The sequence below is a fragment of the Dysidea avara genome, chromosome 10, assembly GCF_963678975.1.
Source record: "Dysidea avara chromosome 10, odDysAvar1.4, whole genome shotgun sequence".
NCBI classification, from domain to species: domain Eukaryota; kingdom Metazoa; phylum Porifera; class Demospongiae; order Dictyoceratida; family Dysideidae; genus Dysidea; species Dysidea avara.
The window spans coordinates 5,705,393-5,731,917 of NC_089281.1; the positions used below are offsets into that span (position 1 = coordinate 5,705,393).

At 37.1% G+C, this 26,525-nt stretch overlaps 1 protein-coding gene across 1 annotated transcript; it reads right to left on the bottom strand.

Annotated features, from left to right (window-relative positions):
- Positions 1-1,287: 1,287 nt before the first annotated feature.
- On the bottom strand, positions 1,288-25,040 carry LOC136268065 (uncharacterized). The gene is made up of 11 exons (XM_066063294.1): positions 24,881-25,040; positions 11,179-11,826; positions 10,705-10,788; positions 9,318-9,586; positions 8,733-8,801; positions 7,978-8,217; positions 6,478-6,858; positions 3,827-5,389; positions 3,534-3,718; positions 2,798-2,969; positions 1,288-1,701 (listed from the first exon to the last, which is right to left on the bottom strand). Exons 2-11 carry the CDS (start codon positions 11,822-11,824, stop codon positions 1,456-1,458), a joined length of 3,855 nt encoding a protein of 1,284 aa, XP_065919366.1. The 5' UTR covers positions 11,825-11,826; positions 24,881-25,040; the 3' UTR covers positions 1,288-1,455.
- Between the last annotated feature and the right edge of the window lie 1,485 nt (positions 25,041-26,525).

A 26,525-nucleotide genomic window follows, 5' to 3' on the forward strand; every position in this document is an offset into this window, starting at 1 on the left:
TAATTGGCAAAATAAGATTTGTCGAATTTTCTAATTTTGATAAATTCGCTAAACCTTTCGTTGTTTATGGTATGTTTGCTGTGATAGCTAGATAGCTATATACCTATCATGAACCATGCTGCTGGCTTGAAATAGGACCACCTTGGATCGGAATCGAAGTTTGGCCACTTTTACCCTATATAGCTCTGCTCTGAACACTATTTAGAGCCAATAGTTCATTATTCACTATTCCAGCTGTAATTTCCTATATTTATTTTGCGTGGGAGGTTAAAGTACTGACACACTGTATTTTCCATACAGTACCAATTATCCACATAGATGTATATGCTGTATGACTCATACAGTACAGATATGTGGATAATACAGTGCGGTTATGTGGAATATACAGTAACTTGAAAACAGTACAGTTAAGGAATGTCATGAAAACAACTCCAGCACTGACGAATGATCATTTGTGTGATATTGCAAAAACTAGTCAAACTAACCCTGTACAACTACAGAAATAGAATAGATTGGAATTTTTGAAAGAGGACTGGAATATTGATTGAAAACTGAGTCTGCATGGGGCCCAAAAAATTTGAGTGAAAATATTAGCACAGGACTGATTTTTAAGAAAAAAATGTTGGCTGCGGACCAAAAGTTTGGTTTGATATGCATTTCAGGGGCGGATCCAGGGGGTTCAAAGGGTTCCATGGAACCCCCCTTTTGAAAGAGCCTCTCTTACTCGAGATACTCTAATAGAGCAGTCACAGTAGTGTTTTGAGCAGTGTAGCAAGCTATGTATCTAGTTATAAATAAGAAAATGTAGTTGGTGAGGGCATCTATGGTGAGGGGCAGCTATTGTGAGCAGGTGATGACTTTTTTTGGTCTTCAAATTACAGCTAGGCTGAAGTTGCAATTCCAAAGTGGAACCCCCTTTTTAAAAGTCTGGATCCGCCCCTGCATTTTAAAATGTCTTAACTCTCCTCTTACCAGCTATGCCCCTGTTTTATTATTCTCTATACCGTGACACTTTAAACGTAACTTCACACAATATTTATTGAACATTAATGGTCACATAAATCTTTTGACCATATGACACATCCTACATTGGAACCTTTAATGGACTTTGGAGTCAACACTGATTTTGCAGTTTACTAGCTGCTATAAGAGGTTCAGAGATAATATTGCATTGGTAGAAATAGAGACCTCAGACATTGTATATGTCCTTATAAGGAGGTTAAATGTACAATGCCCTTTACAGGTAGGGTCCTTTAAGAGAGGTTCTACTGTACATATTATTGTGAGCAAAATGTAAATAGACATTATTTTAATATTTGCATATACATGTAATGAGACACATATAACAAGGGTGGTTTGTGCACTGTAGCATACAAAAAGATTCATAACTACAAAATATCTAGAGTCACAAATAATTACATGCACTTTTGTCATAAATGGCTGCTCTATACTGTGCTAATACCAATGACACACTCTCTTCTTACTCTCCAAAAAAGCTGTCATTTTCACAGCTAATTGATTGTGTTGAAGTTCATCTAATGTTTTAACTAACCAATCACCAACATCAAAGTGACATTTTAATCCAGCTTTCATCAATTTTTTCCTTCCATCATCAGTGTTTAGCACTGAGTCCTTGTCCTGGCTTAGAGTTGTTAGGTATACTGTCCGATTAGGAGACTGTCCCAATTTGTCAATGATAATCTACAGTTATGAATGTTAAACGTACATTAATATACAAGCTATTTTAAAGACAGTGAAGCTTTACTTAGTAGCCACTTCTTCAATGAGACCACCTCATTAAAGTGACCATGTCATGTAGGTTGCAAAAGTGTACATCATGAATCTGTGAGGTCATGCACGTCATTATTGAGGTCATCAAGTTTTGGACATAAAGTGGCCCTATTGATGAAATTGTACATCTATACAAAATGAATATTATTAATTCAGTGCTTAACAATTACTTGCTAATTATTGCATTGCTTTTATTGACTATTAACATTGCAGTTCAATAACACATGAAATGTCTGTATAAGGCATGGACTTCAAAAACTCTACATGTGGAAATATACATCTGTCATTAATTCACTAGCACCAGCTAATTCACTTTTGGTATTACAGGGGCAGATCCAGGAGCTGGCAAGGGGAGGGGCACAAACAGGGTAAGTTGTAGATGGTTGGGGAGAGCCAGATTCTCTAGTTCAGTGCTGCATTTTTGAAGCAGCAAATAATCACCTCTTAGTAGTATCTCACTGTTGATTTTTGCCATTTTGGCCTTTTCAGGTGGTTGTGAAGTCTTAAAAGCTGTTTAAAAGGTTCTGAATGTCTTAAACAACCGCAACATGATAATTATTTTTAGAGGTGCTTGGTACAAGCGAAGGTGCTAGGTGACAATTTTACAGTTAGTTAGACTTTTTTCGCTTTGGATTCAGGTGAATTTGTAATAAATGCTAGTAAAATGTGCATACTTCCATGGGTTGATAAACTGATCTTGGCCTGAAAAAGTTTAGTAGCTATTTTAATCAGAAACATGGCTGGCTCCTCCACAGGTGAGGTTTTTGGGGGGGCATTTGCCCCAAATACCCCATCCTGGATCCACCATTGTATTACTAGGTGACCCATGGCTACAGAACATTATTGCTCTTTTGCTAAAAAAATATAAGTTATAGGTGCTTGAATCAAAGTCTCACTATGCTTGAAGGACTACTAGCAGAAAGTTTCTTCCTTTGAAAGTTATTGCTTAGTGGCTCCAACCCATACACTTGAAGCAGTGTCCCAGCAATCAGTATAACCAACTAACCTCTGCCTGTTTTAAAAGCTCCTGTTTTGCTGCAGCTGGGTTAGGGTGTCTCCCACCTTTGTCCATTAACTCTGCATACAACTTATCAGCATAAGTGAGGCACACCAAAACATAGATATTTTCTTTAGCTAACCGATCTAACCATTCTTGTGTGGCCTTAGTATGTGCCTTTCTATAAGGAACACAATAGTTACTTACAGTATGTATCTCATGTGTGTATGTAGTATGTGGTGTATATGATTACTTGCTGTTTCACACTTATTTATCAATCTTCACTGTTCATATTAAAATGCAAATAAAACTAATGAAACATCAGTCAAGACAAGGGAAGATGAGATTGCTAAGAATCATGTATTAGTGGTAGTAGTAGTATAACTGCTATAAGGTGTACCTGTCAATTAAAATTATATAGACTGTCCTGACCAGCTATAAACATTATATATTTAATATTTATGGTACCCTCATTTTCTTATAGCTAGCCCAGGGTTTGTTGGTTTAAACATTCTCCAAAAAGAAAAATTTTCATTGGTAAACTGTTAAAAACCACCGACAATAGATTTTATCTCTTTAGTGCTTTGTAGTCTACTATCTACATGAAAAATACCCATATTCTACTTAAGTATCTGTGTCAAGGTAGAAAATTAATTTTATTTACGAAATCAATTGCTGGTTTTGACCTCCAACTTGTAAATGAATAACTTTTTTCTTAATTATCCTATTAGACACTAGCACTTACTTGTAGTCCACAACAAACACTACTATCTGTGTTAGAGAGAACAGTAATTCAGCAAGTTCAGGAATGGTCTCATCACAATCATCCACTCCTGGAAAATCTATTACATCCAAACCAGGTATTTTCTCTCCAAGGTTGTAAATGAAGGGAATGGTTGTTCTTTTTGATTCTCTGGTACCAGCTGGGATCTAGTAAATATATTCACATTTTATGTAATGAATTACATGCTTTCAGTCTATGCATTGTACTAATGCAGCCATTGTAAACTTTAAGTTGGTATATGCTTAATAACTCACTGGTATATTAAACAATGAGCTGACAAGTACTGATTTCCCAGAGTTGACTAAGCCAACAATTCCCACAGATGTGTACTTTGCAAGTTCTTCTCGAAGGTTGTGAATTAACAATGACCATTTAAGCCACCTTGCAACAAGACCCCTTGATTGGTGAGTGACCAGAGAAAGTACATCTTGTTTGAAGAAAATATCCCAGTTGTCTATTAGCTTTTTAAGATCAGTAGATGCATCTATCCCAAGCTTAGAACATTGTTCTTTCAGTTGCTGTTCCAGTGAGTAGCTAATGTATCTGCTATTACAACTAACTGTTTTCACCATACCTTGTAGGAGAAATTGGAGTTTTCCTGCATACTCATCTCCATTTTCTACATTGTTTGTCTCAAAATATGTACCATGAATAAATTTAGCCACCTCGACAAACAAAGAGCTAAACTTTTCAGAAAGCAATGATTGCATGTCAATGTATGGCATACTTAATAATGCCCACATACCTACAGCTGCAATTGCTGTCTTGCCAAGAACCTTAGCTGTGTTATGCGCAGACTTGATAAGTGGTACTTGAACTTGAGCTTCCATAAATGCTCCTAAAAGTGTACTACATAACTTCTGCTTTTTGCGTATGTTGGTAACTTTGTCAAGCATTCTTCTATTGTACAAAGCAGTTGTATTTTGAACCATTTTGGATGTTAAAGGGCTGGTACTGCAGTTTTGCAGCTGTTTATGGCCTTTTTTCTCTGCTGTAATTGCTTCCCTTGCAAGGGATTGGAGTTCAGCTCTAGCAGAAGTCAAGAGATCAATGGGTGGTATAACTGAATGGGATGTAGTTGACTTTAAACTTGCAGCAGGATATACTGAAGAAATGGGCATAGCACAAATGGCATTTAGGCAAATACGAGTCTGTGCTTGCAAATAATCTCTTAGATATTTTATTACACCATGCTGGCTAGAGGATACATTAGGAGTTACCTGTGAGATCATTGGATTAAACTGAGAGAATACCATCACAGGTTGATAAAAAGGAAATGGGTACGTCTTTTGTGGACTATCATCAGTATGCAATTGCTTGTATTGATGCTCTTCCATACTTACTCTGGTATGGCTTGAAGAGCTGTGGGTAGTTGAAATGTGTGACTCAGTTTGACTGAACCAATTCCTGACTTGAATCGTCATTGTAGCTATACGCTCACTAAACTTGTGTGGCCTGTGAAAGTGATACTCACGAAACTTCCGACCAGTACACAACCTTTGTAATGCTAAATTCATCCCATTCAACAGCATCTCAGAAGGTACAATTATTTCATTTGGAAGCTTAGATTCCAGGAAAGCTTTACAACAATCTTCAATGATGTCATCATCCCCACATCCTAGAGCATAAAATAAACTCTCCAGTGGGACAAGCTTTACCACTTCTTCCAAGAAATTATGAATCACTTTTGTTTTGTGTGATAATTTAAACTCCTCATTGAGTTGCCGCTCTAACAGAGCAGTGAGGAATGCTAATTCAATTATCTCGGATGGTTTGTGTTTGGCTAGCTGTTCTTGTCGAGCAGTTATTTCATATAACTATAAACAACAATATAATACAATTATGCAGTCATTACGCATACATTCTTTTACATCCTTCCTATATTATGTAACAATACTCTCTATAAATAAGCAGCATGTATATTGTATGCACATACATAGGCAACTGTTATGAATACAGATTGTTATGATACAAGTACAAGTAATTTTAACAGATGATAGAAATACAACTAAAAAAAAACAGGGGTCACCTACACTTGTAGATATACTAGTGGACATTTAATCCCTAATTCAGTCTAAAGCCATGACTGAATTAGGGATTACATCTCCATTAGTACCTCAGCAGGTGTAGGCAACCCCTTTGTTTCACTACTCATTTCCCTATGATCCCTAATCAAACTTAAATTTCTAATTTTTCCTATTTAATTTTTTTTGTAACAATTATGATGGGTGAACCAAAGAATACTGCATCAAAACAAAGAATGGTGCCAGAAATGTCCAAAATTAGTTTAGCATCTGAATGTGTATCAATTACTGAAAGTGATGTGGTCACTGTGCTTGATTTTCAGATATTTGCAGCTCTTTACACAGCTTTATAAATGAAGAACACTGCAAGAAGTGCCTCTGCAATCAATCTAGTCACTATGAATATATGGATGATTTCAGCTTTAAACATAGTAGTTAGCCACAGAAAAGCCATTTTGAGCTACCACGAATCAACATCTTTGGTTGCCAGCGAATAGAAATAGGACTCAAAAGTAAGTCCATGAAGAGTGCATTATATGTACTGCTGTATGGAATTGGCTAAAGTGATGGTTAACAGTCAAAAACTTTAGCCCACAACCTTGGGATATGTTTGTCTGAAGGCATTAGTCAGTCAATTAGTCAGCAGAAAAGCCCACTGAATTATTATTGTTTAAATTTCGTAGCAACCTATTGAAATGTTTCAGGTAGTACTGAAGGCACTTTTAAACTTGATTATGCCTAACCAATACTGCCACAGTACCATGAAGATATTGTGAGGCTGGCTTCTAGTCAATTTTTTTTGTGTGTAAGTGCAAACCTCCATGATCAGTACTACCATACTGTATTACCATATAAATACACAAGTAAAATTGAACTTATACCTTTTTGGTGACTTTAAGACATACATTTGTTGGTGCACAGAATCGACTTTCTATAGTCACTTGCACTTCTTCTTCTGATGCAACATCAAGTTGATCTGGTTTGCATTGTAGGTTAAATTGCACTGAGTTCTGGTTTGTGGTCATAGCATTTATTGAAAGCTTTCCAAGAGTTCTCACTTCAATAGAGTGAACAAACCAAAGACTATCTCCTTCCAAAGTGATGGCTAATTCTTTACCATGTTGATGAAAAGCAATGGAGGTGGCTGTTGGCTTGGTAATTGCCACATCACTCACTGAACTGACAGGATCAGCGACTTTCATTTGTGATGGTTTGTTCAAGTAGCTCGCAAAAACGCAGCTAAAATACTCTTGGATGGTGTGCTAATGAATACAAAATATACAACAGTTTTTGTATGATAATATCTATTGCACGCATAAACAGAAAAACTTGTGAAATAAAATTATTAAGTTCCAGTGAATTTAGTATAGTAATATGCGTGCATGCGATTTTGTGAGGAAAGTATTTGGAATTATACACAAGTGTAAGGAAAAATAATTTATCAATTAGTAGGGATCATAGAAATATAAAATAAAGCAAGAGAGGTTACCTACACCCAAGCTATACTAGTACATTTAATTCCTACTTAAGCCATCAATACACAGAAGCTAAAAGCCATTAAACAAGGGAGGTCGCCTACACCTGCAGCTATACTAGGGAAGATATAATCAATACTTGTCATGGCTACACTGTTAAACCGCTTCAAATGAAATATTTCCTCATACTTGTTTGTTAACCTTTTTGTAACATGATTTATGCCTGGTGGACCAGTGTGTACCACATCAACAGAAAATGAATGCACCCGGCTATCAATTACTGAAAGGCCATTCTACTTTGGTGTGTGGTGGTCTATCTGTTATATAGCATGGAGAATGATGCGAGCAGCACCTCTGCAATCAATCAACTCACTATGGAAATTGTGGCCAATTCTCATGAGACAAACAGACAGAATGGAGGATACAGGCAATTCTGTATATTTACTTACTAATCCAAATGATGCATGTGGCGTAGCTGCTGCAGTAGGTGAAAAGGCATATCCCTGACCTAAGTGATGTTGAACAGTAAGGAAATCAAGTCTGTAGTTACCATAGCCAAATTGTATTTGGCTGAAGGTATCAGTCAGTTAATCAGTAGAAAATCTGGTTAAAGTAAATAATTTTTGTCAGAAGCATTTTATGGTCTGACTGAGGCATGCTTGGGCTTGGTTATATTTACAGTACTGTGCCTCGTACTTCAAATAATCCACCTATAAATTAAAACATGCTTAAAACATACCAATAAACAGAATAATAAAAGAAATTTTTAAGGCACATATCGCAGCACTATGAAATCACAATGAGTGCATGCATGCATGTGTACAGGTATGAGTAAGTATTTAAAACATAGTAATGTACTATCTTTCAGATCAGTGATAGACAGTATAGTGTAGTCTACTTACGTACATTCTTAAATAAATTTTCACAAGACAAAGCTTCGACTTCAGGCAGCTTCAGTGGTCCCAATTCCTTCAGTGCATTTTCATGAGCTAATGGTTTCCACAAAAATCCATTGTTTGTAGTAATAAGGTACTGTGTGCCAACCAACTGTAATGATGACTTATCTCCTTGTATTATAAGATATGAGCTGGCAGCCAGTATAACTTGTTTCAATTCTTGCAGCTCTTTACATGAAGAGCTAAAAGACTATAGAAGAAACAATTCACACATAATAGTTTATCTGCCACATGTACCACAGAGGATACCACACATAGGTGAAACAAAAGAGGCACTTTACAATTGGGAACTTCTAACTTCTCTGGCACTTTGTACTTACAGTATGTAATGCACTTTTTAAGAGTGATCATGTTTAAGAAGCAAAAACTCTTGTCCTACCCATTTATTGTTTCTTGTCTTTCCAAGACTCAGAATTGTGCATGTAATTTTGTTTTCATTAGTATCTACTTTTTAGTGATAGAAGTATAAGATTGTGTTTCAATGGAGAAACATCTTTTTGTCTACAATATGAAAATCTGCATTTGCAAGATTGTTATGATGACTACTCATCATAAGGCCACGCAGAATTGATTTGCAGTATGATGAAATAATAAAAAGTGTGAAATTTTTGGTAAAGCCATGCGGGCGATGACAATAAGCAGCGAATTAATTTGCCTGGCCTAAACATGCAACAATAATAATTGTGTTGATGTACAACTACTTACCTCTTCACTATAAAACTGCTGTAGCTTTCCCAAGTAATACAAAAATGGCTTGTATCGAAGAAGTTTTGACTGCAACACAAGCAAAAGGTTATATGCACATTCATCAGATCTATATACATTATTAGTTCATGAACACAATGTTATAAAATCCCAGACAGTACTAGTAATACCTACACAGAGTAGCAAATAGGCTGTTCCTACTATGGTACATGTTTATATCTGTTAGCACAATTATCAAAAAAACTAAATGATTGTTGTCAAGGGCTGAAATATATTTTTGAAAACTGGTGTATAGGCTATGAACAGCATTGTGAATAGCACTATGAATTTAGTGTGTGTGGTGTCAGTTAAGCTAAAAAAGGTGAGGTCAGGTTTATTGTACTGGTTTGCTTTGATTTATACGGCTAGTATAATGTATTGTGGGGATAAGTGGTTAGCTTCATGATCCTTTAATTTAATGTTCCTAGTTTACTATGTTGTTCACTTTTTGAAGTTAGCAAAAAGTGCTTGTATTAATGGTTGTACTTGTATACGCACAATGCCAAAAATCCTGCTAAATGGTCTACTTTGTAGATGATTACTAACCTGTTCAGTCATAACCAGAGAAATCTGTTTGTTAGCAGCACATAAGAATATCCGTGGTATCAAATCTGATTTTAAGTACACATGATGCAGTGTAGTAGTGAACTCAGGGTACTTCTGGACTAAATCAGCAACACAAGACAATTTGACAATGGGTTGTCCAAATGTTAAACACATGGTGTTGGCCTTTAATTCATCAGAACCAATGAAACTGTTGTCCTTCCATAACATTGCTAGTAATAAGCAAGCCACCAGACCACCAGATGAGAAGCCTAAACAAAAATCAACATGGTATATGCAAAACTCATTGTATACTTTGCATGCCAAGATTGCTGTACATTGGTGTCAGTAATGTACTGTATAACTGTATGATGGAGGCCAAGAAGTCCTTAAGACAGACAAGTGTACTACCATTAGCGTTGGTTAGATCCAGGAGCACAGCTTTCAAAATAGCAGCAATATAAAAAAATGTGGCCAAGAAATAGCTGTAATCATACAAATCATTTTGACATTTATTTTATTGTATCCATTTCTTGGAAGCCAACGTCTTGATTTCATACTGAGGAGGTAGGACATGGTTCACATGAACCATAGGGTTTATACAGAGAACCTATTGTGGAAGGGTACTGCTAAAAACTATGTACCAATCAAAAGGTTTTCTTACACTAAATTCAGTTCTGTAATCAACCCCATTCAACCCCTATAATTTGAGTTAAATACACACAGTATATTGGAGAAATCATGACGTGACAAATAGCTTAATGTGCAAAATGGAGTAAGCAACCACCAGGGAGGAGAGCACTGTTGACAATGAAATAAAGAGTGTCCAGGAAGCCTTGAAATCCTTCAAAGTCTATCTAATCCAAAACAGCCAAGCTGCAAGTGGCACTAAATTCACCCGAATTGTCGTTATTAAAATGTTTACCATTAACCTACCATCACAGTTATTTCTTGGCTGCCACCTTGGATTTCACATCTTTTTTTTACCATAGCCTTTTTGGGAGCCACGCCCTTATTAACAGCTTGGCTGTTTTGGATTGGATATCACTTCTTTTCATATTTGTATACACCAAAGTCATCTTATGGCCAGCTTTGGGGTTATGTTATTTTTCTTTACCATATACAGAGAAAGAAAAAGACATTCAAAGCAGACTTTTATATTAACTATTTTTGATTTATCAGTAATTATACAAATTTTGAATTATTACATGCCATTTCTTTTCTACAGGATAATTTGTTTGTAGCTGATCTCTACTGGGTGACTTGAAATGTTGCTGAACTCTTTATGTGGTCACATAAAATGTAGCTGAACTATATACATATACATTGTTTACATAGAACAATTATTTTTACATCTGCACAAAACCTTTGGAATTAGTAAACTTTTTACCTGCAAAAATTATGCGGTTCTTCTCAACCAGTAACTGCTTTACTAAAAAACGAAGAGGTACTTCATGGACATAAGGCTCAATACCTGTCAAATGAAAGACCACATCACTAAAAGCTTGCACACAATTACACCCATCACAAGTATATATTTTAAGAAGCTTATGTATACAAAAAGTTATCACACATATGCATGTGATAAAAAATTGTCATTTTTCTTATGATTTACGTGGTTTGTGCAAGTTTTGGCATACGGAAATCATTTTACAACTAAAAAAAAAAGAATTAAATTACGATATTGTATACATTGTGTACACATGTGCATGTGAGTTTACGTGTAGCTCCACTCTTATATACTATGCACATTTTTATGTGGAATACAAAATGTTGTTATAACACTGTTGATTTTTATTAAAAGATTTTGTCATAAATGCGGACTGTGAATTAATTGCAAACCTACAACTACGCAAGTATATACCTTTTACAAATTTGCATCCACAGTCACACTGTTGGTTTTCACACTTTCCAAACCATGATGTAAAACTTCTTTCTCCACTGAATGCAATTATGAAAGTGTTTTGGTTCTTTGCAATTAAATAATGATCTGACAAAGACATAGAGACTTCTTCAAGCTTGTGATCATTGCTTTGAACTTTATCTTCAAAAAATGCTTTGATATTTTCATGGGTACATGTACTAATTGCTTTGCAACATAGACAAGCATGGTAAACATTTTCCTTGCAAAATAAAGGGGAACGTTTCTTAGACTGATCTGTCAGAGATGGTGAAGTTGATGATGATTGTATGCACTCTGAATAGCTGAACTTCTCCACCTCAGAAATTCCATACTCTAGTATTTCCTCCCTATGAATTAGATAATCCTTTTCATATAATTCATTTAGCTTTTTCTTTACGAATGAAACACTACTATATTGATGTTTTATAGCAGATTTGACAAAGATACTAATTGCTTTCTTAGTTTTTTGAATACGCTCTTCTTCACTGTCATACAAATATTCATCTTCATTGTTGCGAAGCTCAGATAATCTCCTTTTTAACGTTGACAATGCTGAAGAATCCTGAGGAACACTTTCCTTTTGCAAATCTTGATCATCAATTTCCATTTCTGCTATGCATGTGAAAAGATGTATAGAGTTTAACTAGTTAACTAGATTAATGTTGCATTCAAGCATGCATGAGTGTATTATAACAGTGGATAACCTCATGATGCTCCACCGTGAGGAACAGGGGCTGGTACACACACAAGAAGAGTTGGCAATAATTGGAAAAGAACGTTGCACATGCGTTACAATAAAAAGCATATAGAGAGGTGTTAGAATGCATGGTGTGGTGAATTTTGTGTGGTGCAGTGAATTTTGTCCAACCCACAACACATAATCAAGTACTGTATAAAGGTTTGGGTTTATTTGGCCAAAGAAATTATATTACCAGCCTCACTATTCCTTAATGAGTATTGCAAATGTGCCTTCAGAGTGAACCCAAACACTTCCATTAGAGGTGTACCGATAAAGATTTTTCAGTTGTACCGATATCCGATTAATCTGTACCTAAAAGAGCCGATACCGATTATACCAATCTGATTATAATCTGTAAAAAAACAATGTAAAATAAAACTACAGGTATATAGCTACCGTATGATGCATATTCTTATGATTTTTAAAGAAAACAGATCTAGAAGTGATGTAACTATAAGGCACAGCTATACCTGATTACCTTTGGTTGGTGTGGCCCCTATTACACAACCCAGACAATTAGGCACCACAAATATTTTAATACATGCTCCCTTATCTGTCTGGATTACTCCATGTTTTGATTAGTTATCAAGATAGCTACTATAGCTACACAGATTATCAGTTTAGCTTCCCTGTGGCACAGTTCTTTAAATAAAGTGTAACAGTTACCATTTTCAGAAGATCTGGGTAAGAATATTTAACACAAATAGCAGTATTTACACTCACGATTGTATGGCTTCTCGTAACTTAGTGCTTTTATGGAAAGTTTTTAAACTATCAGCAGTGATATCGGTTCTCAGAGCGTTTGTGCCGATTACCGATATGGTAGAAATTGCCATATCGGCAACTGATCCGATCACCGATCCGATTATCAGTACATCTGTAACATCCATACAGGTATATCCACTACATATAGGATTCTTATTATTTAACTGAACTTTCTGCTAACTGACTAATTAATGCTATGGACCTAAAATTTTCAACACTTTCAGCCCATATCACCAACCGACCCAAAGAGCCCTAGTTTCTTGTTAATAGCTCCTGTTACATGCACCAGCTCCCTAAACATTTAGTAGTGCTGTAAAGCCCTTTAAATACCAAAAAGCCTTGATTATGGACAAGAAAAAGTGAATTATGAGCCTTTAAATAGGCTTAAGTCTATTATGCTCCAAAATCTTCCAATTATTCTTAAGTTTCTGGCAATTCTTTTTGTCTTCACCTATTACTCTCAAAATTATTCTCCATCTACCTGTTATTCCCTTCCTGAAATTGTGCCAGATATAAGCATACCAATTACAGCTTTATATACATGACTGCTATATTAGAATTGCGGGCTAGTAGTTGACTGCTCTATTAGAGTAAGTAACTGCTATAATATCTGGGAAAACCGGTCTTATCGCCCAAGATAGGAAGTTTGATTTTTTCACACAAACACAAAACTTTATGAATGTACTATCAAATTTCACTGTCACAGACAACCAGAGTAAAGTGGTCTGCTTTTGCTAGCTGCTTTTTTCAAGCACGTGGCAAGCCGTACGAGTGCGTCGAGTGGTCTGAAATCTGCGCCCTTGTAATGGACTGGCAAAAGCAGCCAAGTTGTTTCATTTAGTCTTATTAATAAAGAACATTTCAAGTAAATACCAGTCTAAAGACTTATAGTTTTTATTGTTGCTTTATTGAAAAGATGGTATTTGTGACCTGATCTTGGAAAACCTACCTTTTTGGCACATTGGTCAATTTTCTGTTTTATAGCTTAAATGAGGTACTGGGTACTCATCTAGTGTCAAAATTTCAGCTTAATATCTTTAAGCATTCCTGAGATATGGCCAATTTTCTCTCCTGTACATTACAAACTAACTTTTATGGTAATGTATTGAGTTCTGTGAGTGATTAAGGGTGACAAATGGTGACAAATCACTTTGTTTACCAATAATTCCATTCTTTCCATCTAAAATACTTTAAAATACATTTCTGATAGTTTAATGAAGTATTCTTGGTACATTTCTGCAATTAAATCCCATGTATGCAAACATCTATGTTATGTTTAGTGTTAAACACTAAGCATAACATAGATTTAACACAATCAATAAGTAAAGCAATAAAATGATGTAAAACAATATTTAATCAATATTTCTCAACACGTGTTCACACTCACTCTATTTATAGCACACTCTCTAATTTTGTACACAAAACACTACTAAGAAATACATAGTAAATTACAATTATAATAATCAATGATAAATATAAGTTAGTGTTGCTACAATGAATTGGTCTACAAAAATGGAATCATGACTACTTATAGCTGAAACAGCAGGAGCAGATGGCGAAAATTGGAAGTTTATAGTACCTTCCTTCACCACGTTAGGTGTTAAAAGACAAGGTATGGTTGCTATGCACCTATCAATGTCAAACCCCACCACCGGGAGTTCCCATACACTTAACTGTGGATTTGACATCTACACTTGCCCCACCCCTGGGGCTTTTGACAGCAGCAATTTACTGAACCAAAAACTATTTTTATAGGTAAATCAAATCCCCTATAGAAACCCCTCTACGGAGGTGGGGACATACAGGTGTAGTGGGATTTTGACAAGCCGAGTTTCTTAGCCCCATAGTACTGGGGAATTTGACACTAGATTTTGTCAAATCCCCTGTATTCCCCCACCCTACACGGGGTGAGGCATGACATTGATTGGTACATACATTAGGGTCCGCAATGAAAAAATCGATAATCACCCTACTATTTCAACCTGTAGGGCATATCAAAGTACTTTTCTAAGTACCAATAAAGCTTATTCATCTTTCTCCATACGATGGGAATTGTGATTATTTTATACTGGATATCACGAAAAATTGCATGCTATCTGGATAAAGCATGGGTTCCTTCCCATACTTGGCATATATAGTCCAGGTCTATACCCGATTATAACCCACAGCAGAAATAAATTGATTTGCTACTGTGGATTTGGTACAGAGCTACTCTTTGCCGAATTTCGGCCGAAAATCATGTAATTTTGGATTCGGAGCAACCCAGCAATCAACGGAAGGAAAGCCCACAAACCTTCACTATACAGCAATAAAGTTTGGTTATCACTTCATGCACAGCGGAAGTTTCATATGGATCTGAGCTTTCCTTCCATCACACTAAGCGGCATGAAATTTTTCCTAATGCATCTGAGACTAAAATGGGAGGCGTGGCTGCAATAACTCCAAGTTTTAGTTTCTCCAGCAAGTGATTTAGGGTTCAATATTATGCTGTGACCACCTAATGGTATTAGTTTCCAACCAGAAATGGATCACGTGATTATGGATTGATTTTTTGTTTGCATCATAGCTATACATGGTTAGCTATGTAGTGGTATAATCCAGGTAAAATTTCACTAGTTTTTTATCAAGATTTGACTGAGACACCACTGGTGAAGCATAGAGTTAGAAATAGTGAAACTCAGGTAGGCATGAGGCTATTATGCTCCAAAAATTGAGTATTATGCTTTTGAGCAGTGCTCAAAAAATCACCTATTATGCTTTTTAGAATTGCCCATTATTCTCAAAATTTTGCCACCATAGTTGGCTAATCATGCCAGTTCATTGCTGTATCAGGCCTTTTTCATTGATGTTTAAGCTTCAAATAGTCTTGCATTCTTTAGCTGGTTGCTGTATTAGAGTATTTCATTTCAATGTGACTATAGTAGAGTGAATAATATTCAATGACTGTTCTATTACAGTTTCTGACTGCTCTATTAGAGTATCTCGATCTTTTTAATGGAATTGTGCAATCTGCAGATTTCCTATTATTAAAGCTTTATACTTACCTCAAAATGCTAGCATAATTCCTGATTCCCACACATACCTATTATGCCCGAAATTATGCCGGCATAATCGCCGCATCCCTAAACTCAGGTCCTACCAAAAATGGCAGGGTTGCTTGTATGTAAGATCAAGATACTCTAATGCAAACAGTCTCCAGTCTCTCTACTATTCTGTTCTCTTTAGTAAGAAAGCAGAATCCATAAACAGGAAGAATTGAATATCAGGGTAAAAGTGCAATTGGAAAGAAACCTCAATAGTATCAGATTGCTGGTTGGGGACACACCATAAATGAATCTACATTATGAGTGCATGGCTATAACCAGAGTAGAGCTTGGCGATATTGAAATTTGAATACACGGTATCAGTAACAGGAAAATATCGCGATATATCGGTATATAGTTAGCTTGTTATTGTAACTAATTGTATCATTTCTTGGGCCTATATAGTATGAAGTGGAATCATCCCCAAAACCAAAAAAAATATAGTTCAGTACAAGTAGGCATGTGTTGTACTGTGACAACCTCAAGTTTTTGTTCAGGGCGTGTCTGCTAAACCATCAACAAATTGGATAATTAAACACCAAAGGCTGGGTTTGTAGGATATTGACTAATCGCACATTCCTACCTATTAATCATACATCATGTGACTGTACTTGTATGGTAGCTATTACCACCTGTCTGTACAAATAGCATGTCAATATACATCGTGATCAGTTATCTAGGCTAACCAACTACCACCTGGGTCGTCACCGGCCCAGGTTCCTACATGGCGCTGCGAGCATAAACGACCTTGGCTGCTGCGAAGGAAGAGTGCTCGTATCAGACGGAGCACTTGTGTATCAGACACCAGGCAACAGCGTGCGTCTGACCACAGAGTGTACGGTAGACTTCACCAAGCAAGAGCTATCCAGTTTCTTCGTACCCTCCTATCACAGGATACACAAGGATAACCAAGTGTCGCGTAAACAATCTAGGCATGACTCAAGCACACCTAACAGCCTCGACGATAGCCTACGTGCCTACTGATGAGTCCCACGAGAAAGGGACAGAAATAACTCCTGACCATGTAACGAAGAAGAGAACATCGATTAATAGAGCCCCCACCCACCAGAATGACAGCCAAGAGAGCTATTCTATGCAACATCACGTCCCTTACGACAGTCAATGGGCTAGCGGCAACCAGGCACGACATCCTCAGCAAGCAGGATCGCCAGGGACACCAGAATCGCCGCCCGTTTGTGGAGATTCCTGGAGTCCAGTCTACGTCAATTTCGAAGACCATGCAAGACCTATCCTTCCAGTTGAGGTCAGCCTTATCACTTATCTTTCCACCCCGCCATGGGGGAGGAGGAGGATGAACAGGAAACTTGAGGGGGAGATGTATGATATTGACTAATCGCACATTCCTACCTATTAATCATACATCATGTGGCTGTACTTGTATGGTAGCTATTACCACCTGTCTGTACAAATAGCGGGTCAATATACATCATGATCAGTTATCTAGGCTAACCAACTACCACCTGGGTCGTCACTGGCCCAGGTTCCTACAGGGTTAAAAGCAACCCTATACCGGTATTCATTGATATACCGGCATTTTGATATATTGGTTATCAAAGGATGTCACAGTATGATAATGGGTTATGATAATTGATCGCGATAAACGGTATTACTGATATATCACAGAGCACTAACCCAGAGGTAATATTTATAGACAAGATTAGGCAGTAAGAATAATTGTGCTGCTAGAGTTTCAATTCACTACAATAGCTGCAGAGGAATTTCAAAAAGAAAATTAATATTGGTATGAATTCGCCACCTTGCACTACTAAATGGCGCAACACACACTTTTGATTAATCAGCTATATCTTCATACTAACTGTAGAGTTTTTTACATTCAATAATTGTAATGATTTGTATAGATATTTCTAAGCAAAAATTCATCAGGTGTCAAATTTTAATGGTAGAAATATCAATCTATTGTGCAAAATTGTAATTTTCCTGTGCCTTAATTATACTCCCTGGTGGAGGCTCTGCACAGTAATAAATACAATACAATATATAATTATAATTTCTAATCCAACAACTGAATGTGTTACTGTATAATACTCTCAATAGCAGCTTGACGTATCATATTGAAATACGTCAAGCGATTAGCCAATAGAATTAGTATTACACTTGTTTGTCAAGGTCCCATGACAAAAATCTATAATACTAATTTGATTGGCTAAAATAGTGTGGTGTGTTTATATTAGAAGTAAATGTCCGATTCGACAACTATTGTTACCATAGTGATAGATGTCCCCAAGGTATGACACAATACAGTTGCTTAGCAACGGTTGCTAGGTAACCGTTGCTAAGGTAAAAGTCATTTTGAGACCATAGCAACGGTTGCCAGGCAACGGTTGCTAAGTGTGATTGGTCTTTTGCAGTGGTTATTTTTGAATTTCTGTTGCCTAGTAACAGTTGCTATGGTTGTCGGATTAATTTGCAATAGGACGGATGGCTGTGGTATTCGGGATTAATAGTTCTCGCATTGTAAACAGGAAGGAAATAGTGCTCGGCTTCGCCTCGCACTATTTTACTCCTTCCTGTTTACAATGCTCGCACTATTAATCCCGAATACCACAGCCATCCATCCTATTACATATACAAATACAAAACTATATAATTATATTTTAATTAATTTTGCAAGCTTTTAAATTTCTGTTTTGCTTGTAGGATGTGCATGCAATTTTATGTTGATCTACAGACTGTGTATGATATATATTTGGTAACATATTGCATGTGTGAGATGAGGACATTTAATATAGATATACATCCTTTTTATGAGTCATAAGTTTAAGGCCTTATAATACTTGGTATAACATGCAGTTTCAATGGCCTATGTCTTCCCACTATGGATCTATTTCCTTAAATGTGACTTAAAATGTGATTTCTAAAGTACATGTAATTTTCTTCAATGACTTATAAACCTCACATAAATTCAGGAATGGCTATACACATGCATAGACAGCTCTACAAAGTGCGTGTTATACATATATTATAGAGCACTCAGTACATTGTGGCTATTGGTATAACAGTTATCCAACAGGCCTTTGGTGCAGTTTCTCACGATAAAGCCAAAAATAAGTAATACCCTTCAGCTATGGGTGAAAAACCTTAAATTTATTGTTTGCCAAAGGCTCATATATATATCTATCTAATCCAAAGCAGCCAAGCTGTAAAAAAAGAGTGCGGCCCTGAAAAAGGCTATGGTGAAAAAAGATGTGAAATCCAAGGTGGCGGCCAAGAAATGGCTGTGATGGTAGGTTAATCGTAAAAATTTTAATAATGACAATTCAGGTGAATTTTGGTGCCGCTTGGTCAATTGGCACAAAATTCACCTGAATTGTTGTTATTAATTTTTTTACCATTAACCTACCATCACAGCCATTTCTTGGCTGCCACCTTGTATTTCACATCTTTTTTCACCATAGCCTTTTGAGGGCCACACTCTTTTTTTACAGCTTGGCTGTTTTGGATTAGATTTCACTTCTTTTTGTATTTGTATACCCCAAAGCTGGCCTATGGCCAGCTGTGGGGCTTTTTTAACCTATCTTTTTTTTCTTTTCCACAGGAAAGAAGAAAAGATGAAGCATATGAATACTTTAAATATTTCTGATTTTATCAATAAATGTACAAATTATATATATATATTACAGATCAGAACTCTACATGGTGCATGGTTTCTTTGCAACTGAGAACATTCTACAAGGTGAGTCCTTCTTGCTGATCTCTCTACAGGGTGAACTGTTTGTAACTGAACTATCTACAAGGTAACTTCTTCTAGCTGATGTCTCTACAGGATCATTAGTTAGTAGCTGAACTCTCTACAAGGTGACTTCTTCTAGCTGATCTTTCTACAGGGTAATTTGTTTGTAGCTGAACTATCTACAGGTGATTTGTTTGCAGCTGAACTCTCTACATGATGGTTTCTTTGTAGCTGAACTCTGTATAGGGTATTTTCTTCTAGCTGATCCCTCTACAGGGCGATTTGTTTGTAGCTGAACTCTCTACATGGTGGTTTCTTTGTAGCTGAACTCTCTACAAGGTGACTTCTTCTAGCTGAACTACGTAGTTGAACTCCCTACGAGGTAACTTCTTCTAGCTGATATCTCTACAGGGTGAATTATTTGTAGCTTATCTCTATATAGGTTACTAGTTTCTAGCTGATCTTTTGAATTCTTTTCAGGGTGACTGCTCTATTACAGTATCTCGATCTCGCACTTGCTACACCAAGTTTGATTTCGTGTTATAACTCCGTGGCTTTAAGTCTGATTCTTCTACACCATTGAAAATCCATTCTAAGATGATTACTCCATCTGTACAGCGAATTTCAAAGCATTACCCCAAGCGGTTTTTCTGGTAGGCATGGCAAGTAGTGGTTTTTTATTAGTTAATTTCGATTGCATTATTGTTACACACTGTTGGTTTTTTCGTTGTATCTTCCTGGTTTTAGCTTGATTTCTTTCAAACCACATTAGGTTTGAGGTTCAATAGTTAACCTATTCACCCACCGATTTTCAGCTTCTTCCCGTAAGCGGTTTACCCTGTAGGCGTGACAACATATTGGTGTTATTTTTCATGGATAATCGCTCATAACTCTTTGCCTGGTTATCATAGTCCAGCCAAAGTTGGTACAGAGTTGCACCTTTATACCCCCCTTCTGTGTGCCAAATTTCAAGGCAATCGGATATTGCGTTCGCTTATAGTGGTTTTTTGTAAGTGTGCGAAAAGAGGAAGAAAAATAAGAAGAAAAAAAACCCCGAAGAAACTAAGCCAATTTTTGAAGTCGCATATCTCGGGAACGCTTGAAGCGATTTCGCTCAAATTTGAAATGTGGAGTACTGAAATTGGAGGGAATGTCCACAGCAAAAATCGTCTTGTTTTATAAAGGCAGCACAGAGCTACGGAGGTGCAAAAATTGCGTTTTCTTTCTTCCTGTCAATATACTCACGGGTATTGTGCGCCGGCTTCTTGGGTCGCACGACACACTACCGTGTGACTTGATATAATGTAGACAGAGTAACTTCCTGCAGCCTGCTGTGAAAAAATAAGATTAAGGACTTATCTCCCTAACTGTTAAGAAATTAAGTACAAACTGGCTAAACTTATATATCACTGATGTAAATGGTCTTTGTTGGTTCTAAAAAATATATAGTATGCAATACTCTTTGTCATCTATCTGCTTAAAATTCCATGACTGTTTGCATGACTGCTCTATTTTACATACAAATAACCTTGCCATTTTTGGTAGGACATGTGCCTAACTCTATGCTTCATCAGTGTGTCTCAGTCAAATCTTGATAAAAATATTAGTGAAATTTTAATTTGATTATACCACTACATAGCTAACCATGTATAGCTATAATGCAAACAAAAAAATCAATCCATAATCATGTGATCCATTTCTGGTTGGAAACTAATACCATTAGGTGGTCACAACATAATATTGAAGCCTAAGTCACTTGCTGGAGAACTAAAACTTGGAGTTATTGCAGCCACGCCTCCCATTTTAGTCTCAGACGTATTAGGAAGAAATTTTATGCCACTTAGTTTGGTGGAAGGAAAGCTCAGATCCATATGAAACTTGCGCTGTGCATGAAGTGATAACCAAACTATATTGCTGTATAGTGAAGGTTTGTGGGCTTTCCTTCTGTTGATTGCTGGGTTGCTCCGAATCCAAAAATACGTGATTTTTGGCCAATATTCGGCAAAGAGTAGCTCTGTACCAAATCCACAGTAGCAAATCAATTTATTTCTGCTGTGGGTTATTATCAGGTATAGACCTGGACTATATATGCCAAGTATGGGAAGGAACCCATGCTTCATCTGGAGAGCGCACAATTTTTCGTGATATCCAGCATAAAATAATCGTGATTCCCGTTGTATGGAGAGAGATAAATAAGTTTTTATTGGTACTTAGAAAAATACTTTGATATGCCCTACAGGTTGAAATAGTAGGGGGACAATCTCATGATTATTGATTTTTTCGATGCGGACCATACATAAATCGGGTAAGTGGAATTATAGGAAAACGGAAACGGAAACAACCAGCAGAAAATGACTAGTGGAGCAGGTTACACGCACAGTTCGTATAGCAATTGAAGAAGTAATGTACCTTCTCTACTCCTGGCTTAAGTTCAGAGAAGTGGGATCTGTACTTGGCGACTTACATCACGGGTAAAATTGCCTCAGGTAAAATCAATGTGCCTTCGAAATAACGGCTTGAACGAAGCAACTTGAGCACCTACAGATCAATTTTTGTGGTATAGAGTGGTAGTCACAGTAGTTACATAACCACTCAGCTTCCGCGGCGATGAAAATGTACACATGCCATTGCAGCTCATGCTTAGTCGCCTCAGGTTTGTTGAGACCTTGGTCTTGAATGTTACAATACTTGTTGCAACTAAATGTTTGTGATGTTGCTTACAGCTGAATGTGTGTGAAACACAGGTCAGTTAGCTATATACGTGCGCAAGCATTTGCAATGCAGCATATGCAGTGTTGCCTCGAGTATTGTAATGTTGGGTGTTGCTTGTTGCGACTAAATGTTTGTAATGTTGCTTACAGCTGAATGTGTGTGAAGTACAGGGCAATTATACATGTGCGCAAGCATTATATGACCGGTTACCTCCACTACTGTACTCATTTTCGGCTGCATGGTCGTTTCCGTTCTCGCTTTCTGTTCCCGTTTCTGCTTTCCTATAATTTCACTTACCCACATAAATCGGTTGCTTAGACGCTTACACTACTCCAAACCTAGAAGTTTATACAATAAATGATTTGAATCCCGGTCTCGTGACCTTTTTTTCCCCCGTTTCTTGTACCTTCTGCATTTTTCTAATTGCAATGACCAGCCTGGGCTAAATTTCAACAGCCAAAAATTATAGTGAGCCACGTCTTTAAACAACTTTCATGCATGCACTGGTGTGTAAGCGTCACTGATGGACCATAGATATACCAGTTTCTATACAAACTGCTTGTTAAAGTTGTTGGTAGCTGTATAGTCTAGTTTTGAGTCTAGTAGTATACATGGCCTAGTTAGCGATACACTGTAAATTCAGAAGTGTGAAGTTCATACTGCCGGATTGTATGACTCCTGCGGTCGCTTAGGCCCCTATTCGGTGATTATTAGTTTCTCATCCAGCCTTTCTAATTATTATGATGCGGGCGGGAGGGTATTACCATTATGCCATTATTTTATAATATTAACACACTGATGTACAGACCTTGTCCAAATTGTCTTTCTTTCTTACTACAAACATTTCCTTCACCACTTTTCGTGATCGCCAACTGTTTTTCGACAGTCAACTGAAAGCCTGCTTTGATGAAGTCGATAGAGCACGATTGCAACTGGCACTGCAGCAATTTGCTAAGGAAAACAACAGTTCTCCTGGTGATATATAGCGAATTGTAGCGTTCATCAACAAAAATTATAACAGTTTGGTATCACGTGTTCTTCTGAGCATGCGCAGAGTAAATAATGGCTTACCATGCGGTAGCTTAAGAAGGATGCGGGCGGTGGATGAGAAACTAATAATCACCAAATAGGGGCCTTAGTGTGGTCGTCATACCCCTGAAGTATGATGATCACACTAAGCGACCGCAGGAGTCATACCATCAGTATCAACTTCACGCTTCTGAATTTACAGTGTAAAGCTGCGTATAGCTACGGATCGCAGCATGCAGTCTGGTGCTACTGCTGATTGCACAAATCTTTAAAAATTGCGTGACGCATGCGTGTATGCGCACACAAGAATTAAAATGCTTTGCTTCATGGAACAAGTTGCTTACGTTGGGAATCTTAGTCACCGACATCAGCAACCTGTTCCGTGAAACAAAATGTTTTTAAATCTTGTGTGCGCACACACGCATGCGTCACGCAATTTTTAAGATTCGTGCAATCAGCAGTACAGCAATGGCGGATCCAGGATGGGGCATTTGGGGCAAATGCCCCCCCCCCTTCAAGAAATTGCATACAAGATCGAGATACTCTAATAGAGCAGTCAGTTACTCTAATAAAGCAGTCACAATGTTCATGAGGCAGTGTAGCTTACCTATGAAGCTATAAATAGGATTTTATTTTACATAACAGACGTGATATATTTGGTAAAGGATCACTAGCTATTATTGTTGTGACCTTTTTTTTTTTTTTTTTTGGTCTTCAACTGTTTTTCAGCAAGGTGCCCCCCCTCTTTCCAAACTCTGGATCCGCCCCTGTACAGTAACAATAATAATAATAATAGTAAGCTGAAATCTTAGCCATGCCTTTTTCTGCATGCGTGCACTTCGATGCGCAGAGTATAATAATAATAATACAGTAAATTGCATTGTCTTTGCAACTACCGGCCATGCGCGGTTTGAGCATGCGCGTGTTTTGAATAATAAAATGCGTGCAATACTGCGGTTTTCCAAGTTCTTGCAATGCAAAGCGTCATGCGCTATACAAGCATGTGGTGCGCAGTTGTTCAACAGCGTGACGACTACTGACTCACAGGACTTCAAGGATGTCTACGCATACAACTCGACAGCCACAGAATATTACAGGAGTTTTTAAAGAACTGCGCATACTGACACATTATTAGCGCATGACGCTTTCCATTGCAAGAACCTGGAAAACCGCAGTACAGGGTTTTGGTATTTGTTAACTAGTGATGATCCTACCATTCCTGGTATACTTGCCGTAAAAGTGCGTATAATTCCGGTTATGCAATGATTTAACTGACGTGGAATTGAACGGCTTCGATACCTGCGTACTGTTATACCCGGTATTACGCGCGTTTTATTATTCAAAACACGCGCATGCTCAAACCGCGCATGGCCGGTTGTTGCAAAGACAATGCAATTTTCTGTAATAGGCCACAACAATCAACAAGCAGCCTGTGAATATTACGTAGCATTTTTCTTTTCAAGTTTGACAATGCCGTATATATAAATAAACACTTAAACAGTGAGCAGAGAGGCAAACTCTGAAGCAGTAAATCATAATTAAACTCAGCAGCAGTACTCACGTTCAGTTGATGCTGAGATAAATACAAAGAACAAAGCCATATCAGTGAACGAGCTTACTGACCTCAGTGGTAGTAGTCGCGGATCAGTTCTTCAATCGGGTTGGCCGGCACTCTGGTTATGTTCTACACTGATTACCAGTTTCTACTGACAGGAGTTCATAAGCGGGCTTATGAACTCCTGCTACTGACTACAACTGCCACACTACTGTGCAAATTCGAGCCGAGTCAGCATAATGTGGTAGTTATAGTAATTCCGGGAATTTCCTCAACGACAATGTAAACCGAATAAATTGAATTTAATGGGATTAGCTAATTAATTTTAAAATGTAAACACCTCATGACGTTTCATTCATCACAAACGTCAAAAAGGCGCTAGCTAGTTGATTTAGATTGCTTTATTTTTATTTATCTTTAAGCTACGTAGCTATTTGGAAAAATCCGTCACTTCCATCAAAAAGTATAGCTTCCAACTATTTGTATAGCTACCCGACATATCTATACTACTGCATGGCAGAGCAATTATAACTAGCAAATACATAAAATTGTGACTGAATTTGACAAAACAAGGCTTCCACACACATCCACTTTCGTGACTTTGAAGCATCATAACTGAATGCGAGTATAGCCATGCCATTAGTTTCAAAGTTTGACCTAGTATTTTAAAATGCTATGGGATAATTGTGTGAAAAGTTTAGGTCAGTAGCTTACTGAGTAGTCAAGTTACAGTCAGAAAATTGGATGTGTGTGGAAGCCTTGTTTTGTCAAATTCAGACACAAATAGCTATTATAACAAAGCAAGCTATAATTATTATATGACTAAACATAAAACCATGCAACGTAACAATAGCCATGATACACACTTACACAACATATTATCACTTATGTAGCTAGGAGATGGTTGTGAAGTGATGACTCATGACAAAAAGTAATAAATTACGTGCCTTAATTCAGTCTATATGCATGCATTGCATATCCTGCAACATTAATGGAAACTTTATATTAATTAACTAATAACTCACTGGATTAAACAATGAGCTGACAAGTATGATACTTATATAATTCCCAGAGTTGACCAAGCCAACAATTACAATTCCCACAGATGTACATGCTGTGTATACACTTTGCAAGTTCGATTCTTCTTGAAGGTTGTGAATTAGCAATGATCATTTAAGCCACGTACCTTGCAACAAGACCATGCACTTGATTGGTGAGTGACCAGAGAAAGTACATCTTGTTTGAAGAAAATATCCCAGTTGTAAATTAGCTTTTTATATATAATTAAGATCAGTAGATTCATCTATCCCAAGCTTAGAACATATTGTTCTTTCATTTGCTGTTACAGTGAGTAGCTAATGTATCTGCATGCTATTACAGTTAACTGTTTTCACCATTATAATACCTTGTAGGAGAAATTGGAGTTTTCCTGCATACTCATCACCAATGTCTATACGTTTTGTGTCTCAAAATATACACCATGAATAAATTTAGCCACCTCAACAAATTAGCTAAACTCTTCAGAAAGCAATGATTGCATGGATGTCAATGCTTGGCGTACTAAATATTGCCCACATGCATATGAAATTGTTGTCTTGCCAAGAACCTTAGCTGTGTTATATGCATGGGCAGACTTGATAAGTGTAAACTTGAGCTTCCTTAAATGCTCCTAATAGTGTATAGTAGTGTACTAACTTCTGCTTTTTGTGAATG

Excerpts from the sequence above, each read along its gene's own strand:
- LOC136268065 (XM_066063294.1), bottom strand. The coding sequence starts at position 11,824 with ATGGAAATTGATGATCAAGATTTGCAAAAGGAAAGTGTTCCTCAGGAT. Across the intron at positions 8,218-8,732 it reads AGCAGTTTTATAGTGAAGAG|TCTTTTAGCTCTTCATGTAA; the intron begins GTAAGTAGTTGT and ends TTTCTTCTATAG. Across the intron at positions 1,702-2,797 it reads AGCTTTTAAAACAGGCAGAG|ATTATCATTGACAAATTGGG; the intron begins GTTAGTTGGTTA and ends TCATAACTGTAG.